The sequence below is a fragment of the Gambusia affinis genome, linkage group LG13, assembly GCF_019740435.1.
Source record: "Gambusia affinis linkage group LG13, SWU_Gaff_1.0, whole genome shotgun sequence".
Taxonomy (NCBI): domain Eukaryota; kingdom Metazoa; phylum Chordata; class Actinopteri; order Cyprinodontiformes; family Poeciliidae; genus Gambusia; species Gambusia affinis.
The window spans coordinates 12902915-12923072 of NC_057880.1; the positions used below are offsets into that span (position 1 = coordinate 12902915).

General features: G+C 39.4%; 1 protein-coding gene across 2 annotated transcripts in view; it reads right to left on the minus strand.

Annotated features, from left to right (window-relative positions):
• The window catches only part of dlg5a (discs, large homolog 5a (Drosophila)), a 43930-nt gene extending 24855 nt beyond the window's left edge, over positions 1 to 19075 (minus strand). For both annotated transcript variants that reach the window (XM_044137387.1, XM_044137386.1), the window contains exons 1-6: positions 18307 to 19075; positions 3529 to 3597; positions 2449 to 2623; positions 1862 to 2005; positions 1087 to 1270; positions 75 to 334 (exon numbers count right to left, since the gene is read on the minus strand). In XM_044137387.1, the coding sequence (XP_043993322.1) occupies positions 75 to 334; positions 1087 to 1270; positions 1862 to 2005; positions 2449 to 2623; positions 3529 to 3597; positions 18307 to 18610 (1136 nt within the window). In that variant the 5' untranslated portion in view covers positions 18611 to 19075. The remainder of the gene's footprint in view (positions 1 to 74; positions 335 to 1086; positions 1271 to 1861; positions 2006 to 2448; positions 2624 to 3528; positions 3598 to 18306) is intronic.
• Positions 19076 to 20158: the final 1083 nt, after the last annotated feature.

Here is a 20158-nt window from a genome sequence, read left to right on the forward strand (position 1 = left end):
TTCATCACCAACTCCTGAGACTTTTTGATTAAATCGTGATGGGATTTCAACTTCGCCTCAGTTTGTGCTTTCACCTCCTCATCGACGTGGAGAACTGCTGCTGGTAGTGCATGGCCGAGTCTCGCTGTTTTAGCAAAGCATCCATCTGCTTCTGCAGCCGGCGGTTCTCCTCCTCCGCCTGCTCCAGACGACTCAGGTCAGTGTTGTGGTTGGCCACCTTCTCGCCGTAGCGCTTGCTGAGGGCGTCATAGTCCTTCTTCATGCCCTCCAGTTTGTCCATCGCAGTGTCGTACAACTGATTCAACACCTCTGACGAGCCTTTCTCCCTCATCACCTGGACAGGACAGCACATGTAAAACAGTGAACTATTGTCTTGCTATTGCTGTACACCACGTTAGCAGCAGATGGCATCAATGTGCAGAGAGGTTTCTATTTATACTCAAATAAAATATGATTTATAAAATTAAGCAGACTCATTGACCTGCACTTGTGTTCTTGACTAAAACTTGACGACTTAAACTGATTATGTACACCCTTTGTCCTTCAGACTCAAGTCATTCTCATTAAGACTCTCTCTCTTTCTCCTGACAGTCTTGCTGATCCAGCCTTCCTGATTCCTGAGAGATCTCCTGTCACCTTAGGGCTGGATTGACCTCGGCTAAGCAACATATTCTAGATATACTGTGAACTTGTAGCAACACGGTTTAGATCAGAATGCCCTTCGCTGAGGCCAAGCCCTTTTCTTCTGTGTTTGCCCTTTTCAGAAATGCTCTGCATGCATCTCCCTCCTCTTTCCTGCCCTGTTTAGAACTACAGCAGCATACCCATGGGTGCTGTGTAAGAGAAATTCACAGTAATACAATAAGGGTCGCAATTCCCTTGGAACAAATTGTTCACTGCATAGAACATAAAAGGGTAGATTTCTATCATTTCTTTTAGGTAGAAAAAAAAGAAAAGAAAAAAATCTGAATATTTTAAACCGTTTCTTTCAGCACAGAAAGAAATGTTAATTGAATTGTGTGTCACAAAATGGCATCTGAGCAGCTTCATCATCCACTCGGTGATGTGTTTGTGTCGCAGCTGTACCTGCTGTTGCTGCAGCCGAAGGTCTGCCAACTCCTTCTGGTCTTGACTGTGAAGTCGTTTGAGCTCCTCGCAGTTCTGTTTCAGGTGGTTGTGTTCTCGGACAAGTTGGGCGTTCTCCCTCCTGACCGTTTCCATCTCTTCCTTCAGCTGAGCCTGGTCGCCCAGGACGCGGCTGTGCAGCATGCTGGGGGAAAAGATGAGCAGCAATATATCTGAACTGTTGCAGTCACAACACTAGAGTAGTTACAGGGACAGATTTGAATGGGATTTTCTGAATATCTGAGTAAAAACCCAAATACTTCCTCATGCTTTTCCAAAAGGTTATAAGTTTCTGTTTATGCATAAGCTAAAAGCCAGAATTTTCCATATTTCAAAATATTCCAACTCTCAAGCAGGTAGCACATGATCAGATTTGTGGCCTCGGCTCCCAAGCTGTTACGCTGAACGATTCAATCTCATAAATGCCTTCATTTTCAAGCTTTTAAAAAGGACTTCTGTACAGCCAGAGCCGTTAGTGTGAAAGCTGACCGTAGCTACAAGGGAAGCTCTTTCAATTAGGTTAATGGAAGCACCATGCCAGCATTTGGTACAAATGTTGTAAAACAGTGCAGTAAAATTTTATTATTCCTAGCAGGTGGCTTGTGACAGAATGTTCAACCTACATTTTTCAGAAACGAGCACAGACACCACTGTTAGCTAATCTAAGCATATTGCCGTATACTGCCTTCATTATTAATGTGGAGATGAAAACAGGTGTTACTGGAGGGATGCTTACTGGTAGAAGTCGGCTTCCTTCACGGCCTCCTCACACCTCTTCAGTGTTTTGGTATGCTGGTTCTGAAGAGACTGTAGGTCTCCCATGGCCCTCATGCACTGGCTTTTCAGGCGCTCATAGTCATGGCTGGCTTTGGGATTAGGCCTATAAAAGAAAAGCAGCAAGCAGTCAGAATTCTACCACGTATTGCTTAATAGCTCTAAGAGATGTGAAAAGGCTGAGATTTTTATTGTACTGAAGAATTTAATAAGAGGAAATGTCTCTAGCAAACAAATAAAGCAAGGAAGATGTGTAAGCAATGATCTCTTCTATAGCATATTGAAAAGCCTAAAGACTAAAGCTCATTCAGCTCAAGGACAAATAATCAGTGTTTGTAGAGTCAACATTATTCCAAAGTGCAGAGAATTAGCAGATGAAAAGACAGCAGAAAGAACTGATGACACTGTAATCCCAGTGACTTTGCCTTCTTGGATAAACAAACGTTACTGATCAAGCTATGCTGCTCCCAGGAACATATCCCAAGTGAAAAAAAAAAAAAAAAAAAAACCTTAAATGTCCAAGAACAACGGTTCAGTCCAGGTTTGTACCTGCAGTCATCGAAGGTGGTCCCAGGCGATGCCAACGCCAGACGCTTCCGAAGCTCATCCCGCTCCCTGGTCACCTGGCGGAGCTGCAGGAGGATGGTGTCCAGGTTGTCGCCGGCGTGACGGTTGTCGTTAACGGCTGGGGGAGGGGAGGACGCTTCACCGTTTACAGGGGAACCTGTAACAATGAGCACATTTGAGTCATTTATTACACACAGTAAAACTATTTAGTGTATTAACTCAATAACTGAATAACAAATGGCTATGAGAAATATAGAATATGGTGATAATTTCAAATATGTAGCTTTTTACACAGCCTGTCTTTTCCCAACTTTCATGCTCAGAATTGCTGTTCTGATCATGAAAGTTGCATTTTGTTTGACTCAAAATTTTTAAATACTAAAAAAACGTATGAAGTAAGAAAGACGAGACAAGTTTAGGATGATCCACTCCATCTAGTAACACAGTATTAAGATTATTATTAAATGGTTTATTTGAACACTTCTATCAACACACAACTGACAGAAAGAACTGAAATCCAGATTTTATTTATTGGAGCCATTTTTCAGTTTTAACTCTAATAAAATTCTTCAGGCCAGCACATAGATTGTAGTACTTTTCCACTTCAGTAAAGCGTTCATGCTTAATTATTGTAAATCTTTGTCGAGTAGTCAGATCAGGAAGATAATTTCAGAGTCACATTCAGGATTGCTTTCTTCAAAAGAACACCCCCAGCAGAAAGTCTGGGGATTATGTGCATCTTTGAGTCAACTTTTGGATCTTTCTTGGGTTTATGTAACACAGCTGAGTCACTTGGACCTCTGTCAGAAACAGGGAGAGGCAGACATGGCAAACCTCCTTACAAAATAGGGAAGAATTGGTAGAGTGTTTTTGCACACATTGTGGGCTCTAAAAGGACAAATAAATCCAACTTCCTGTCCTTTAAATCAGGCATTTAGAAACACATTCCTTAATTTTCCTGGATTTACTTCGACATTGTTTTGGCCCATTTGGGATCCCAACCTCACCCACCTACTCTTATACAAAAATTGGCAGCAGTTAGTCTTTCATTATTATACATACCAACGCTACTGAGAGAACTGCTGCTTTCCGAGTCTGATGGCATGGTGGACAGGACGCTGTAGGTGGAACCTGCCAGAACAGGAGAGCCATTCAGATGCACAGCATGAACAGAAGGATAAACTCATAGTACAGTGAGATGAGAAAGTAATACTATATACTCAGCTCTTTATTTAATTCACAGTCGTGTGATAAATATGGAGCAGTGTTTGTACTTCAACACTTCTTCTCACTGGCTCTATATTAATTCAACTAAGTTGAATTAATCCATTTTTCTTTCATCCGTCAAGTTAGAAATCTGACTTTTATATTTGTTATTGTGTCCTATGCGTTGCATTTAATAAACCTTTGCCAGTTCAATGAAGAACTTGATAGAATTTTTCCGTTTGTTTTCAGAGATCAGATCCAAGCTGAGTTTGAGGTGTGCTTTTTGAACTGGCAGGCCGGTTTCTGTGGGCCCCCTCAGAGTGTTACAGAATAATAACACGAAGAACAGATGTGTGCAAGATGTACTATATTTTAATGGTGCATCTTGAGCAAAAGCATACCACATAGATTTTATGGAACCGTCAGGAAACTGTGTCATCCTGTGAAAACAGGGCATTGCGTGGCCAGCTTGGCTCTGAAATGTCCCACTGCCAGCACTGCAGTCAAAAACCCAGAGAAGCTCAACTGAATGCAGGCATTACAAACTACGTTTCATGTAAATCCAGGTGGAAACAAAGACACACACCAATTCACATAATCTGGACATTTTTATTCTAAAAACAATCTTGTGGTTAGCTTAGAATCCAGGAACTTGCTTGTGTATAAAAATATACAAATGTGGAGTTAAAAGAGAGCTGAAATGGTGGCCAGCCTCAACAGTGGCAGTCAAGTCGCAGTTTAACAGCAGCAGTTCTTGACTTCTACTTCTGCCCTTGCTTCCCACTGGCTTTAGCTGCAGTTCTCCTGTGTGACGAGGCCAAGCCTAATTAACTATGAGCTCTGTACGACTGAACCACTCCATCTTAGGGCCGGCAGACGGAGGAAAGGAGAGGAGAAACACAGAGTGGGCATGGGCAAGTAGAGGATGGATGAAAAGAGATAGCCTAAGTAAGTCACAGAAAAGATAAGGAAGTGTATATTGGAGAGAGTTAGGAGATGGGGAAGGAGAGGAGCAAAGCGCAAAGGCTTAATATGTTCTGACATTCCCTGTCTGACGCTCAACCCTCCTGCTCTGCAAAGTGCTTCCAGCACACAGCTTTGATTGCATATTGTTCCACCAGACATGATGAGAAGTGCTGTGGCGTTGCACAGCAGTAACTCTCTACAATCAGCACATCAATGCAAAAAGCGGTTCCTTTTTGCCTGTTGCTTTTCAATGTCTTCGGTGGCTTTCCAATGCCATATTTGACTTCTTGAACCCAGTATGTGACTGATGGTGTCTCACAAAAACAGACGGGAGCCACTGGGAGGTGTTATGTCAGCTTAGTTGTAGGATAAATCTTTTCATGATATCTAGAGGCAAACCCAGTGAAGCTCTGATACAAAGAAAAAAAAACAGGAGTATTTGAGGGCAACCTAATGGCAAAGTTATGAGGACAGATATTGCATGGACAGAAACACCCTCAGATGATAAAATTCACTCAGTAATTGCATGCATATAATTTCTCTTTTTTTCACGATCGCCACATTTGTTTTTCAGTTCAAAATTTTTAGACAGACTGATCCTGTCTAAAAGGATCAGACAGGATCCTTAGAATAAACAGAAAGCTGTTTAATAAACAGAATGCTGTTTATTCTAAGGACCAAAACAGACCAAGTATACTACAGGTTATTGAACACAGACAAAATACTACTGCAACTAACCTACAAAATTGATCATGATGACTAGAGTAGTACGTTGACTGATTTTTCTTTAAAAGCATTATTTTCTTTAACGTTTTAAACTAAATACTAAAACTATTTTCCTCCAAGGTGCTGTGTGTGCAGTACAACCTGCAGACCTCAGGTCTAAGAGTGTGTCTGTGTCTTGCGCCTGTTGGTCGTGTTCTGCTCTAGTCACTCGATTGCTAGAGCTGGGCAGGTTATGCTTCCCTGTAAAATTAACCCATTTCTAAAGGTTCTTCAAAGACCAATGTGATCTAATGTTTGCATCATCACAAGATTATAAGAGTGATGAATGATGAGAAAACACCAGGAGGTGAGATGAGCCAAAGCTAATATGTAATTTGTATTTCCTGAAGTTCAGTTTTAAATCGATTCATTTTAATGCTATTGAAAATATCAAACAGCATTTAGGAAAGACATATATTGCAAAGTTATTACTGCTGCAAATTCACTGTACACATAAATATAGCAAAAGATGGTTTGGAAGAATTAAGTTGCTATGGTAAAATCAGTAAAAAGCTACAACCAAGTTGCCGGAACCAAAAAACGGCTTTCCAAAAGAAAAAATATATATATTTTTGTTGTTACTAAATACAAGTCATTGGTTAGCATTTCTATTGAGATACTTTGCTTCCCTTGAGAGTTGTACTCTTCACTAAACAAGTAAATTTTTTTATTCATTTCCAGTTCAGAAATATTTTTTGAAATTCTAAACAAACATGTTTTATTATTATTATTATTTGCAAATGTGTAGCTAAGGCTTTAATTAGATTTTTTTTTTACCGTCATGCTGGAGGTATCACTTCTAGAATTCAGTTTAATAACATCTTTATATGTTATTGAGTATATTTTATTTATATTTTTTGTGGTAAAAGTTAAGAAAAAAAAGAAGAAAATAAATTATTTTATCAAATAGAAAATATTTTCAACAGATAGCACCAAACTAAATTCACCAGGAAGTAAGGATACAAGACTATTTCCATTTATTCATCTGAGCATATTTCTCCAACTTTTACCAGATTTTCATGAAATTCCAGAAAAGTACCTCACAGTACATATTGTTGTTTAATACATTTATAAAAAAACAAAAACACAGGTAGTTCTTAGTTTTGATATAATTAATGATGTAATTAAAACTGAACTGATTGATTTTTCCCAATTTGACCTTTTGGAGCACAGATGAAGGAAAAAAGTCTGAGTCAGATCTCTGGCTGATCTACTGGTGGACCTCTAAACATCACCTTCCTTTATGTTTCGCTGTGTGATTTGAAAAGGGAAGCTACTTGGATAAACCCTTGTAATCTACTAAAGCCACTCACCAAATAGCATACAGCTATAACTCCTACGCATGCAGCAGCTCTGGGACAATCTTTGGAAATACACAACACGCTTTCTCTGCAAGGACGGATGTGCGCACCACAATTTCTATAATGAGATTAAAATCACAGGCTGATAATTCAACCCAGCATGCAGTACGGAGGGACTCAGAGTGGCAAAGATGACTATGTGGCGAGAGGCCTTTTTATTATCGATACCAATTAGCACCAGCCACAAACTGTGAGGTTGATCATTTGTAAACACATTCACTGTATCAATAAAATGGAGCTCTGTTAGGGAACCATAGATCTGATCTCCAGAGTGGGAGAAGGTACCAGTGTAACAGTAAGACGAAAGAAAAAGGACTGGAGGAATCCTATTAATTAGCAAAGTAAAATGCAACTGCCAAAAGTCATCGTATATTTTAACAGGAGCAGTTACATGTTACAACACACTAGCATCTAAGGTGGGAATTATTCCAGTGGAAGTCCTGAGGCAATGGCAACAAAGACCCCTTCGCTGTCATCTAAATAGGTCAGGGGAGTGCTTGCTCCACCGATGAGGTTCCACTTCCCCCACTCCTCCGTCTGCTTCCCCTCGCAGTCACACCGTGTACTACGCTACCAACAGTTGCTTCAGACAACCAGATTATGTTCTTCAGCTCATAAACCAAGTCGACACACGTTGCCATGGAGAAAGTGGATGAGAGGAAAACTGACTTTGCTATGTGCTGAAAAGAAGGACACACACAACACGCAAAGCATGGCTCCAACCTTTCGCAGCTGGGTTACACTAATTCATTTTTAAGTCTGCCCCTACTAAAAAGATAACTAAAAAATTACAATAAAAATATCAGCTGTGTTCAAAATTAGTGCGTTTTGAAAAAGAAAAAGTTTGATTTATTTTTAGAAAAACGCGTAGTATGAACACAAATTCATCAGGAAAACTCCAGATTTTATTTCAAAGCAAAACATGAAGAAATGAAATCTTATATTTCATTTCAATCCACAGAAAATTAAAGAGCAATAAATATCAGGCTGTTCAAAAGTTAGCAGTGTCTGCATTGCGCAACACAAAGTCAGTGTGAAAAATAATATGCTTTTCACTTTCCTGTGATTCAATAAAAAAATATTTTGTAGTATAATCCCTGGCACAAATTAGTACTTTATTTGTCATCGAGAAATGTATTTATTAAGAACAGTGGCCAACCTGGTTAGTAATGTTGGATTGCTGTGAGCGTCTGTCAAAAGAGATATTAAAAGATATTTGTAAAAGAGAAATTAAATCTCCTGCCTCTTCAGGAGATTTAATATATACATCTGCAATACAGTTTATACAAGTGTTTATAAGGCAACATAGCCTTATCTTTCCGTCAGTGAGCCACAATGAGTATCCAATAACTTAACAATATCCCTTAACTCTAGTTTCCCCAGCTTCAAACTCTTTAAACTATAGAGGAGCAAATATAACAAACTAATGCTGCTGAAATCTACCGACTGATTTTACTGCCTATTTATGTGTAGCTAAAGGATGTGGCAGCATTAAGCCAGAAAGCAGAAAGATCGTCTTCATAATTCTGACAGCTAAATCCTAACAGGGGCTCTATGCACTGTACGGATGATGTGGTTTAAATAAGAAACATTTCAGTCCCACAAATGTTTTGCAATACTGATTCTTATTCCTCAACTTGTCGCATTTACAAAGATTGAGCACCAAGCCAGCAGCAGAGCTCCTTTATTTCTCATTTTCAATCTATATTCAGTGTATATCACTTTCTCCAACAGTTAAGGCTAGGCAATAGAAAGCTATGTACACTCCATATCTTATAACACAGTAGATTTATAGACTGAAACAAGCTATTTTTCACACAATTCCCTTCAAGGCTTGAATGATGTGTCTGCTTTGCACATGTTCCCAGGGTCTAGGAAGGATGGCGGCTCAGAGAGTGGGGGTTTAACTTGCTGTGTTACTGATATAACTCTGAGTCAGATCAGAGCTAGTCACGGATGAAAACATGGGTTTTGTAAAGGAGGGCTTGTTATAAAGAAGACTGAGCTCTGTGCATTTTCACCAATTTGGTTTTCTGTTTTAAAGCAAAACTATTCTGGTTTTTAATTGACCACTTTAATTTACTAAGTGGAAACAGTTTGTTTTTATTTGAAAATTGATATTTTACTTTTGAAGTAATTACAGCTGAAAGTCTCCAACGGTTTTGCCCACCTATGGAGTAAAATTGTTTGCTGCTTCTTCTTTGTAAATTAACAGCAGTTCAGCCACTTTACATAAAAAATATATAGAGATGATATATGTTAAGTCTTTCCCCCCCCCCAAAAAAAAAAAACAAACATCTAATAGGTGCTTTTGTAAGGATAGTGGCGCAGTCCAAAAACATGACTATCAGGTTTATTGGTCTTTCTAAATTCTCCCTAGGTGTGTGTGTGGGTGTGTGTGTGTGCATGGCTGTTTGTCCTGTCTGTCTCTGTGTTGCCCTGCGACAGGGTGAACCCCGCCTCTCGCCTGGAACGTTAGCTGGAGATAGGCACCAGCACCTCCCAACCCCACTAGGGACAAGTGTGTAAGAAAATGGATGGATGGATAGGTGCTTTTTTAGATAATGGATTGAACAGACCTCATGCAATATTAATGTTTAAGACATTAATTTATAAACTGACCCCGGCTTAAATGTTGGCACAATTTTCTCCATGACCTGTCTGCTGTGTTCCGTGGTTTGATTACTAATGTTCTCTAATAAAATCTCCGAAGCCTTCAAAGAACAGCTGTGTTCAGAAAGAGATTAAATTGCACACAGGTGGATTCTGTTTAGTAGTTGCACTGGAATTTGTGTAGAGATTATATTAAAGGTCATAGTAAAGGCAGCTAATGTGCAGAACCTTTTTTTTTTTTTTTTTTTTAGAATTTTATTTGTTAAAAATGTTAACCATGCACCCTTCCCTTCACAATTAGGCATTACTTTGTTTTGCTCTATGATTTAAAAAAAAAAAAAAAAACAATAGAATGTTATACTATTGTTTTGTGTGAAAGATAATTAGTTTTAATTTCCACTGCGTTCAAATGAGGTGGTTTAGGTCAGCAAATGTTTTCTTAGCAATATAGTAAAAAGTTTTATATTAGCATGTTTTAAATTAAAATAACTTTCATTCTGAGCAAATGGCATAAACATGGTAATGGCTTCCATATGTAATCAGATCAATCCATTGTCTATACCCGATTATCCTGTGAGAGGGTAGCAGTGCGTGTGTGTTTGGTGAGGATACAGGTGGGGGGTGGTTTAGGTCTGATGATCATAGTATGAGGGCGGGATGCGCAAGAAACAGATTGCCAGTTCCAAACAGGGTGAAATAGAAACAAACAGAACAAATAACCAAGCACACAAACACACTAATTAACCTGCCAGTAGTACCTGAAGAGAACCCATGCATGCACAACATGCAATCTTCATGAAAAAGACCCCAGGGCCAGGACCTTCTTGCAGTGAGGCAACTCACACAATGCTATCATAAAAAACATATTTGAAAAAGCTGGTCAAAATTCATTGACACAGACAGCAACACTCATTCAGACATTAAAAAGGTTCAAATCGTCACTATGCAACTTAAAAATTGCTAAGTAATTTCCTACATTCTTTACTGTGTACTTGTACTTACTGTAAACTGTGAGTGGGTCTGATTTCTGGGATGGTAGCAACACCACAGACCAGAATTCTGGGCATGGAGCCAGTGAAACGTAACGGACAGAGTGAAAGATTGATCATCTGCCTTCGAGAGTTTGTGCTTGGCCAAAAAACAATGACCACTATATGATGACTCTATGAGACAGGAATATTTCCAGGCTGGCTACACACTCCCTGCCTCATACCTCAGTGCTCATCATTGCATGGTAAATCCCACACATCTTTTTTTTTATATAGAGGTCCAACTCTGGCCTCTGATGCATCTCAAAATAATATCCGTTCTACTATTCACTGAAAATCAAGGCTGCCATGAACAGCTTGAGCCTTAGAACATTTTTGGATCTTTGCAAGTCATTTGGGACACAGAGAGAAAAATCCTAAAAAAAAGCACATCGGTGCCATCCAGACCAACCTATTATCCCTATGCAAAGAGGCCTAGCTCAGCATAAACGAGGCATAATTTCCTACTGAACAGCTTGCCTCCTCCTGGGGTCAGAAATAAAAGGGTGAAAGATGTCTGCAACATGTCCTCCAAAGGCTGCGTAACATGTTGCAGCTAGGGCATACACAAGGCAAAACAGAGCCGGAGCAAAAACAAAATAACTGCTGAAATGTTATAAATCTTTACGATATTCCAGTCATGTTTAATTATAGATTTAGAAAAGGCTTCGTCGGTTTCAATTAAAAGAGCATAACATGAAATGGCAATAACTAAAAAAAGATCATGATGAAAAGGGGATAATTATTACTCAGAAACAATGCTCCAGATGTGAAAAAATAAATGTTCAGAATCTAGCATCAGATTATGTGGTGGGGAAAAAAAAAAAAGATCTGGATTGCTTTAGAAAATGGGTTTTCAAAAATCTTGACAATTTATAATTCCGTGCACATACTTTCTTTATACCAATCAGATGGAGTCTGAAGACACAGACAGTGGTTGATTCTGATTTGCAGAGAAAGAAAGGCACATATCAGGGGACAAAGCAGATGATAGAATAGGTTTTACTTATCGCAAATTCATTTGCAATCATAGTGCTAAATCTAAATATATTGGGAAACCAGAATTAGAAAACAAAGATTTTATAAAAAATATTACTTATTAAAAATGTGTCTTTTGCCAATAACCCTGACTTGATAAAGAGGACAAACACATAATGCTAAATTGGATGTCATCACTGGGAACATTTTGTTTAAGAGCTTTAGCAAAGCGAACCATTACTGCAGTAAAACTGGGTCGGTCTCTCCTTTGTTGAGTGGAAAAGAACTGCATGTGATTTCCTTCATCTGCATTAGATTAAAGTAAGGACTCCAATGGAGAGGTGAAAGCCAGGTTTCTTCTACTAAACCCAACCTGTCTTCACAACTGATAACTCTTAGGTTGTCTTAAAGCTGATTTGAGCCAGCAGACTCTGAGGCTGGCTGGCTGTTTTGACACAAGTACTTCAAAAATCAGTCAGAGCATTAAAAATATGGCCATATTGTGTGCGCACACATGAAAGGGTATTCATGTTTTATTTTACCATCCACAGCCATCTGTTTTCATTATTCAGAGGAGGAAAGTGTTGTGGTTTGTGCAGGAATTGAGGTTACAGATGAGGTTTTCTTTAAATGGGCACTGAAAAGGGCTCGAAGCATTTGAATTTTATTTCAGCATTTTTTGGACTGAAGATGTGAAGAGCGTGGTAAACACAAGGCAAATTGACAAGAAGCAAGCCAACATCAGTTGGAATAATAGAAAGTGTCACTGAAATGGAGAATGTTTTAAAATAAGTTAAAAAAAATTACTTTGTTCAACATAAAAATATGAATAAATATGGCTTTTTTTTTATTCTATAAATGCATTGACTGTGAAGCCAGCTTTGACTTTAAACATTTTAAATGACTTGTTACATGGAGTTTGCAACTCAATGTTGATGAAAGGTTACAGTGTCAAACTGACAATTGGTGTCATTTACTGCAACACCAAAGACACAATATATGGTAAGCTATTACAGCTGAAGTAAGATCTTTAAATACATCCTGTAAAATGTCACGGATTCATTTCCCCCTCACTGTCTGACATCAAATCAGATTAATGTTTTACTGCTTTAGGCAAGCTCATATTACCAGAATTTATTTGCTAAATGGAAGTATAATACATGAGAAAAAAAAATCTTTAATTCATTTTACTTTCATCAAAGTAAAAATTGTAAATGCCAGCTCTCAGAATCTTGTATGACTTAGCACAACTGTTTTGTGTATCCTGCCACAAACTTTTTACAATAGTTTGCTGTAATTTCATTGTAAACTGTAATCGGTTCTTAATTCTGCTTTTGAGTAAAGCTTTCTTCATGTGCGAGCAGTCTTTCAGTCCAGATAGGTTCGAGACTTGTTTCTCTGCTGATAGCATTCGTCTCCAATCAGATTCTTGAGCTCAAGAACTGGAGTACAACTGTAAAGTCTAAAAATGTAAAAATGCAGATATGCTTAAAATTAGATAATAATTTGAGTGGGAAAGTTAGTAAAAGTAATAAGGCCATCCTCGAGTAAGTATCCATCTAAATATATACCAACAACTAAGAAACTGATGGGTTCCTCTGTGTGTTCACAACACTCCTCTGAGGTGGTGAAGTCAGAGGAAGGTAAAAAGAGCAATGAAGAGTAAGAAAGTAGAGTGAGAAGGTAAGTGGCAGCGGGCGTCACAGAATGACAGACACTGACGCAAACTCAGACTGTAAAGCCAGGTTGAGCTCTTGGGAGGTATTTAAAAGCCTTGCTGGTGACAAAGAGCGCCACAGTCATAATTCATTTCGTCTGGAAAGAGGGGTTTATAGGACAGAATCTCGTTGACATAGAGAACAGCTACCATCCTCCTATAACACAGAAACACTGCCCCATGTCCTGGGTTCCTGTACACAGAGCAAGCTGCTGACTGTGCACTTTGGGGGCTGCTGAACTTCTCAACAAAAGCTCTGTTGTCTCAGTCTCTCTTGCTCCCTCTGCCTATCACCCGCCTCTGTCTCACTGGCAAAACCTTTTAGCGTGCAAAGAAATATAGCTACTCGCTGGGATAAAGAGTCTTGGTGAGTTGTGTTAATAGCTTGGAGGAACAAAGCCTATGAGTCCTAAAAAGCACTTGGGAGGGAAAAAGGAAGATCAGAAGTCCTAAAAATGAGAAAACAAGTCACGAAAGCAAAATAAGCAGACTAGAAGACCAATATAAACTAGGGCATAATTAACTAAATAAATGAGATGTTGGTTTCAAAGTTTATGTACAAGTGCATTTGTAACCAGATCCCTGGAATCACCTTTTCCAACCGTCTTCCTATGAATATATGATGCTGCAACCATCATGTTGTTACAGTGAGGAGGGTGTGTTCAGAGTGACATATGCAGTGTCACTCTGATATCATGTTTAGCATGGAAGCAAAAAAATAAAATAAAAAATCTATTTTGGTCATATCTGACCAAAGGTTTACTATGTCTCTGTTGTTGTGTTCTTGGACAAGACTCTTCCCTCACCTTGCTTGCTGGCAGTGGTCAGAAGGGCCAATGGCGCAATATAGCTGCTTCGTTTCTATCAATCTGCCACAGGGCAGCTGTAGCTACAATCCAGTAGCTTGCCATCATCAGCAATCGAGTGTGTGCATGAATGGAAATAAGATTTCATGTAAAGCATCTTTGAGTGTCCTCAAAATCGCTACGCAATCTGATGTCATATTACTTGCAAACCAAACATCCTCTGACTCTCTTTCACAATTTTATTCATGCTAACAGTCTTCCACAAGGCTACAATAATAAAGTCCACAACCAAAAGGTGTCTTGTCAACAGATTCCTCCCATCTGAGCATTATATCTCTGCAGCTCATTCTGAGTTAGCAAAGACCTATTGGGACATCCTGTGTTAATGCTCTTCTTGCTTAACCTGTCAATGTAGGTGGGCAACTTTGACCAAAATACACTGACTTCCATAGTTGTAAAGTTACAAACTGTGAAAATGTGTTACCGCTCTATGAATATAAATATGTAGTGTGCGGAAAACAGCACACTAGCAAGGGAATGAACTGAGCCTAATTGCTGGTGTTTACATTTGTAAAAATGTATTTAGATAAATCTGAGAACCCAGAGACTGCTTTCTCTTGTTGAAAAACAGGGTCAATACACATCATTCATGCTCAATATTTAGCAGAAATCTTTTGCAACAGGAAAGCTGGAGTGTTTAGGTACACAAATCTAAAAAACTGGGCCTAAATAATCCTCTACAGAAAACATGAAGCAGTTTGCCACTAATAATTTACAGCTTGTGGGCGCTAATCAGTGTGTATTAATGTGTGCACCTGCACCATTTTCCTTTGGCAGAACGGCGTGTCTTTGGATGATTTTATACATGCGTGTCTTTGGAGGCTTAGCTGGCATAGGCAGCAAAGTAGAGAACAAGAGCAGGCAGGCAGAATGAGACGAGGACAAGCTGAGAGCAGGTTGCTATCAGCAAGACACATCACATTCAGAATACCTCTCCTCTTCTCTCACACACTGCCTTGTTCACAGACACGCCACCGCTCTGAGGATTTCATCCCCAATGATCCCTTTCTACCAGCTTCTCCGCCTGAAGATACACAACTTGTTTTCAGGCTCTTATAAGACAAAGTAAAAACATTAATTAGATCACCCTCACCATTCTCTCAAAATGACAACAACAAACCAAATCTAAATAATGAAAACCATAACTGTGAAAAGAGTAATCCAGAAACGCAGCAACTAAAACAGATGACTGCAAATGAATTAAAAAGCGTGTCTCGCGGAGAAAGTTTAATCCCAGAGTGAGGAGAGCTGGCTATAATCCTCTGTTGAATAACCACAGACTGACAAGTCAGACCCTCTAGTTGTGCTTGCTTTCTCCAAATACAACACATGTCACCTCCAAGGCCTGGTGCTTTAGAATAAAAAGGTGTGTATTAAAGAGAGGCCCAAATCCACACTGCTGAGTGTTATTCTCCAGCAGCAACACTCAATACAAGGAAGTAATAAAGCTTAAGGAAGCATTAGTGATCCTGTCAGCAAAGTGGCAAGAAACCAACTCAGCACAAGTTACAAAGGTCTACTTTCAACCAATATACTAAGGCCAACTTTGCACCACTGAACAATAGATGTAGTCCTCCTGGGATAAGGCTGCTATGTTTTGATTCAAAGCACTGCCTGCAAGGTTGCTTTTTTTGTGTGAAACACTGTATGCGTCTTCATCTCCTCCAAACTTCTGGATCTTAAGGCTCATCCTGAATTCAAGCCTCCGGGCCATGATGCCAGTTGTGAGAGAGCCACCGACTGGCTTTAGTCACTGGGACAAAAGCAAAACTAGACATGACTTTTACACTTGATTTCCCTTTGTCTCTGTGAAACAGCAACCAAAACCGGTGGAGTGAAGGCAGTAGCTGCGAGGAGAGGAAACAAATCAAATGGCCACACTGGCTCTTAGTCCTTTATATAATACGCTCATTGATAGACTGGACAAGTGGGATGGGTCAATGCTGATCTGGTTCAGATCCAACAATGGCTGACCAGGACTACTTTGTGTAATTCAGCACTTAAAAATCTGCTCAATACAAAGATCACATCTGGGGTCCATCAAGGCTCAATTTTCAGGCCATTCAGATTACAGAGCACCATAACTCTCTCCTAAGCATCAGGGGTGTAATGGTACAGGTAATCAGTGTATAAAGTAGAGGCCTTTTAGTTCAGTATGCACATGAACCAAAAAAAATACTGTGATGTTTTAATCCAGACACACATGCAGAATTGACTAAATAAATAAAAAAATCCCCAGCCAGATTAGTACTGGCAACTTTTTGAAATGCCAGAAGGCAGCACTGCAGAAGGCAGCACTGCAGAAGGCCTTCGGCACCATAGCAATAGAAGCCTAAATCTACCATAATAGGCCAGATCCCAGTTGCAGGCTGTGCAAAAAGCCTCCAGAAACAATCAAGCATCTCACAGCTGGGTATAAGATATTAGAAAAGGAATTTATGATATCTCATCACTGGCTGGTATAGTATATAGAAACATCTACAAACTAGAGATCCCCAGGTCACAGCAGCAATTATCCCACAAGGTGGTGGAAAATGACCAAAAGAAGTCCAGTGGGACCACAAGGGGCAAAAGGAAAAAAGGTAATGGCCAACAAACCAGACTTTGTGAGTATTGACATTATTTATCAATGTAGTCATTCCAAATGATGAAAACATCTGGAAAAAGTAACACGTAGAAATACAGTTTCTGAAGAAAGAAGCCCCTAGGCCCCTTTCTAGGGGACTCAAAGAGGCTCTTTCTGGGGAAAGAGCTAGAAAGAGCCTGGCTGGTGACAGCAGCTGTAGTGCAGGTCATTGGAGCCCTCGGTGTAGTTACACCCACACTGGGAAAATGGCTGCAACAGATACCTGGAGAAACATCTGACATCTCAGTCTAGAACAATACAGTTCAAGAAACACTGAAAATCCCAAGCCTCTGGTAGAAAACCGGAGCTTGCGATGAAGAACTATCCTCCCCACCCAGAAAACACGAGGCGAGCGAGAGATGGAGAGCTGGAGTTTTTGTTTTTCTTGACTGAACCCTGACTTTAAAAACTATACTTTCCTAAATTCCTAAAATTAGGAATTTACACACCACATAAGAAGTTTGTTATGTTATTGGAATCAGACCCAAATATGAGATCACAGCAAAATTACCGCATGCTTTCTAGTTTCAGTAGTTTAGATCTTTAGATTATTGTAGTGGTCTCCTGAAAGCTCTCAGTACAAGAAGAAAAGGTGTATATCAGACATCCAAAATGCTATAACCAAAGTCAACACCATGAAAATTAATCCTTTCACCCCTAATTGGAGCAAAGGCTTAAAGTTTGCAAATTCTACATTTAAAAGGGTTAGGGTTATTGATCTAAATGGTGTTTGGACTGCAAAACTTTTAGAGTTGCCTGTCAGGTCTGAACCATCTAAATCTTTTAGATCACCAGAGAATCCTTCACTCACAGCTCTACAAGGGGAGGTTGATTTTAGCTTATCAGCTTTAGAACTATCAGAAAACCTGATATGTGGAGAAACTGCAGGCTCATTCAGACTGGGGCTAAAAACATTCCAAATTATACTAACTTTCCCATTAAAGGGCACATATGGATCTATCAGTTAATTTTTATCATGTCTAAGCAATATTTGTGCTTAAATTTGAACTTTGCTGCTTATTTCTCAATGCTACTTTTTCTGTTATATCAAATCCATTTCTTGTTTTTTATTTTCCTTAAACATACTTGTGGACCTTGTATATTTATGGTCCCATACAGATAAACCCCTCTTTCCAATAAGACAATTAAACATATGAATGCACCATCATTGCAGTTGTTCAGCAGTTGGTCTGCAACAAATGCATGGGTAGGCTGCATGCACACAGTCATGTACAGATTGATATAGACTTAACATGTCAGCAGCACATCTGTTGCCATGGAAACAACCCAGACTACATAATGTACAAACTATAATGCCAGCTCATGACAAACAACGTTTGTGGTGGATTATAGCAAAATCGTTTGCATCTAAACAAAGCTACCATGGGAGTGATGATCTCGACTTCGGGATGTTTCTGTTTTAGCAATTTGCTGAAGTCCTGACTTTCTGCTGCACTCTACTGATTTTAAAAGTCACTCAATGTGATTGCAACACTTCTACACGAATATGTGCAGTAACATTTCCATGCTTCCAAAATAAAAAGATTTTGAGTAGTTTTGAAAATAGTAAAAACAAGCTTCAAGTCTTGCACGTTTTCTTGCAGCAGACCACCCAGATTGCACTCATTGCGAGGTCTATACCACGACTGGGATCGCTCATTTCTGGATTCAATCAGCAGGCTTTTTTATGAGACGTTAAGGTCTGAGCTCTTACCAGTAGAGTGGTCCACAGGTCCACCGCCGTTGTTGCTGAACAGGGCAATGTACAGGTCAGGATATGCCTTCTCCAGGGCCACACACAGGTCGAGGAAATGGTCGCTCTCCTTGCTCATCAGCATCTTCAAAAGGTGATCGACTTTCTCGGCGCTGGACGAGCAGTTCTGGTCCAGTTCGAACCTGTCCAGTTGACTCAAAGTACCCGAGACTATCAGCAGCTCGATCACTCGGTCCGCATCTGTTATGGACTCCAGTAAGTTCTGGTGGCACTGGTCTAGCAACTCTTTGTGCTTTGGCTCCATTGCTATCTGCTGTAGTTCCGTAGCTTTCCCAGCTAATCCCAGACGGCCAAGTGGATGTTAGGATCCTCACCGATCAAAAGTACCGAACGATTACCGAACTGAACTTACCGCTGCTCGCAGAAGTTCGTCGGAACCACCACGGCATTAGGTTGCACGGGAAATCGATTTTTATAGCATATTGAAAAAGGCACAAGAAGCCATATTTGTTGCCCAAGGCTGTTGACTGCACTAAACAGCGATACATGTTTCCATCTTCCTAACGTGGAGCAGTTCCGGTCGTTTTTTGCGTCCCCCTCACGTACTCGTCAACTGAACACATTTTCCTCTCCTTCTGGATCATTTCAGGCTCCTTTCACCAACTCAACTGCTGAGAAAACTCACTTAACTCCGCCGCTGATCCTCAGTTACACTGTACCCTCCGCCATGTCTGAGCAACTCAGCAGCTGCTGCCCACTGTCAATCAACGCTCCGTACGTTTACCATAAAAGGTAAAGAGGGCGGTGTGCCACAGAAAAGACGCCCATTTCTTCAATGGGCGTACACGTTACTCTGTAGTATAGGTCTAAAATCCCAGATGGATGAACCGAGAACGGAGAGAATTTTATCCCGGAAAATGAAACATGTGTTCGTTACATCCAAAACGAGTAATCTTTAAAGTAAATTAATCTACCATAATTTAACAAAAAACTTTCAACTGGCACGGTGCAACAATGATTTTCATTTCTTAGAACTTCACCAAGCGCCACCATTTCACCATATATTTTAATATTGTGGGAGAGCAGAAATTAAACTTTTTCCGTTTGAAATGTTCTTTTTGGCACATGTAATTGATAGAAGGGCAACTTCTTAAACTACTCAAAATTTAATATAAAACACAAGCATTTGTACATCTAAACGGACATATTAGGTCCGTTTAAATTAGAAAACATCTACAGGTATGCAAAAATAAAATATTTTACATAAAATGTATCAGTCTGTAATCCAGCCACTATTAGAAAAGAGCACAAACAGAATCGAGTTAAAAATCTTGATTAGGCAAGGTATGGAAGTAAATATGTGCCATCAGAATTTGAATAAAAAATACCTCTGAAATTTGAATGTTGTATATTAGTGCTTACTTTTTCAGTATTAAAATAAATTCAGAATATATTTTTAACCTAAAAAAAATTCAATGTCATTATTTTTGCAGTAAAAAAAAATTCGGTGTAATTTTTTTACATGGTTGCAATTTTCAGTTATTAAAAAAATTCACATCCCTATTTCAAAGTGATCAAATTTTCAATATACATATTTTTCACAGTTTAAATTTTCTGTGTTAAAAAATTCAGTATATAAAAAATTCAACTTTTCAAAATTCAAATGCAATATTTTCGTTGTCCTCCAATTCAACTTGCTCAAATTCGCCGTCTCAAATTCAGCGTCTAAAAATTCGCTGTAAAAATGGCCAAGGTTACTTCAGGTCACAGACATTAGCAATGGATGTCCGAGTCCAACATCCACCTAATCACGTGACACAACCGTCATATTGAAGAAATACCAGCATCACCC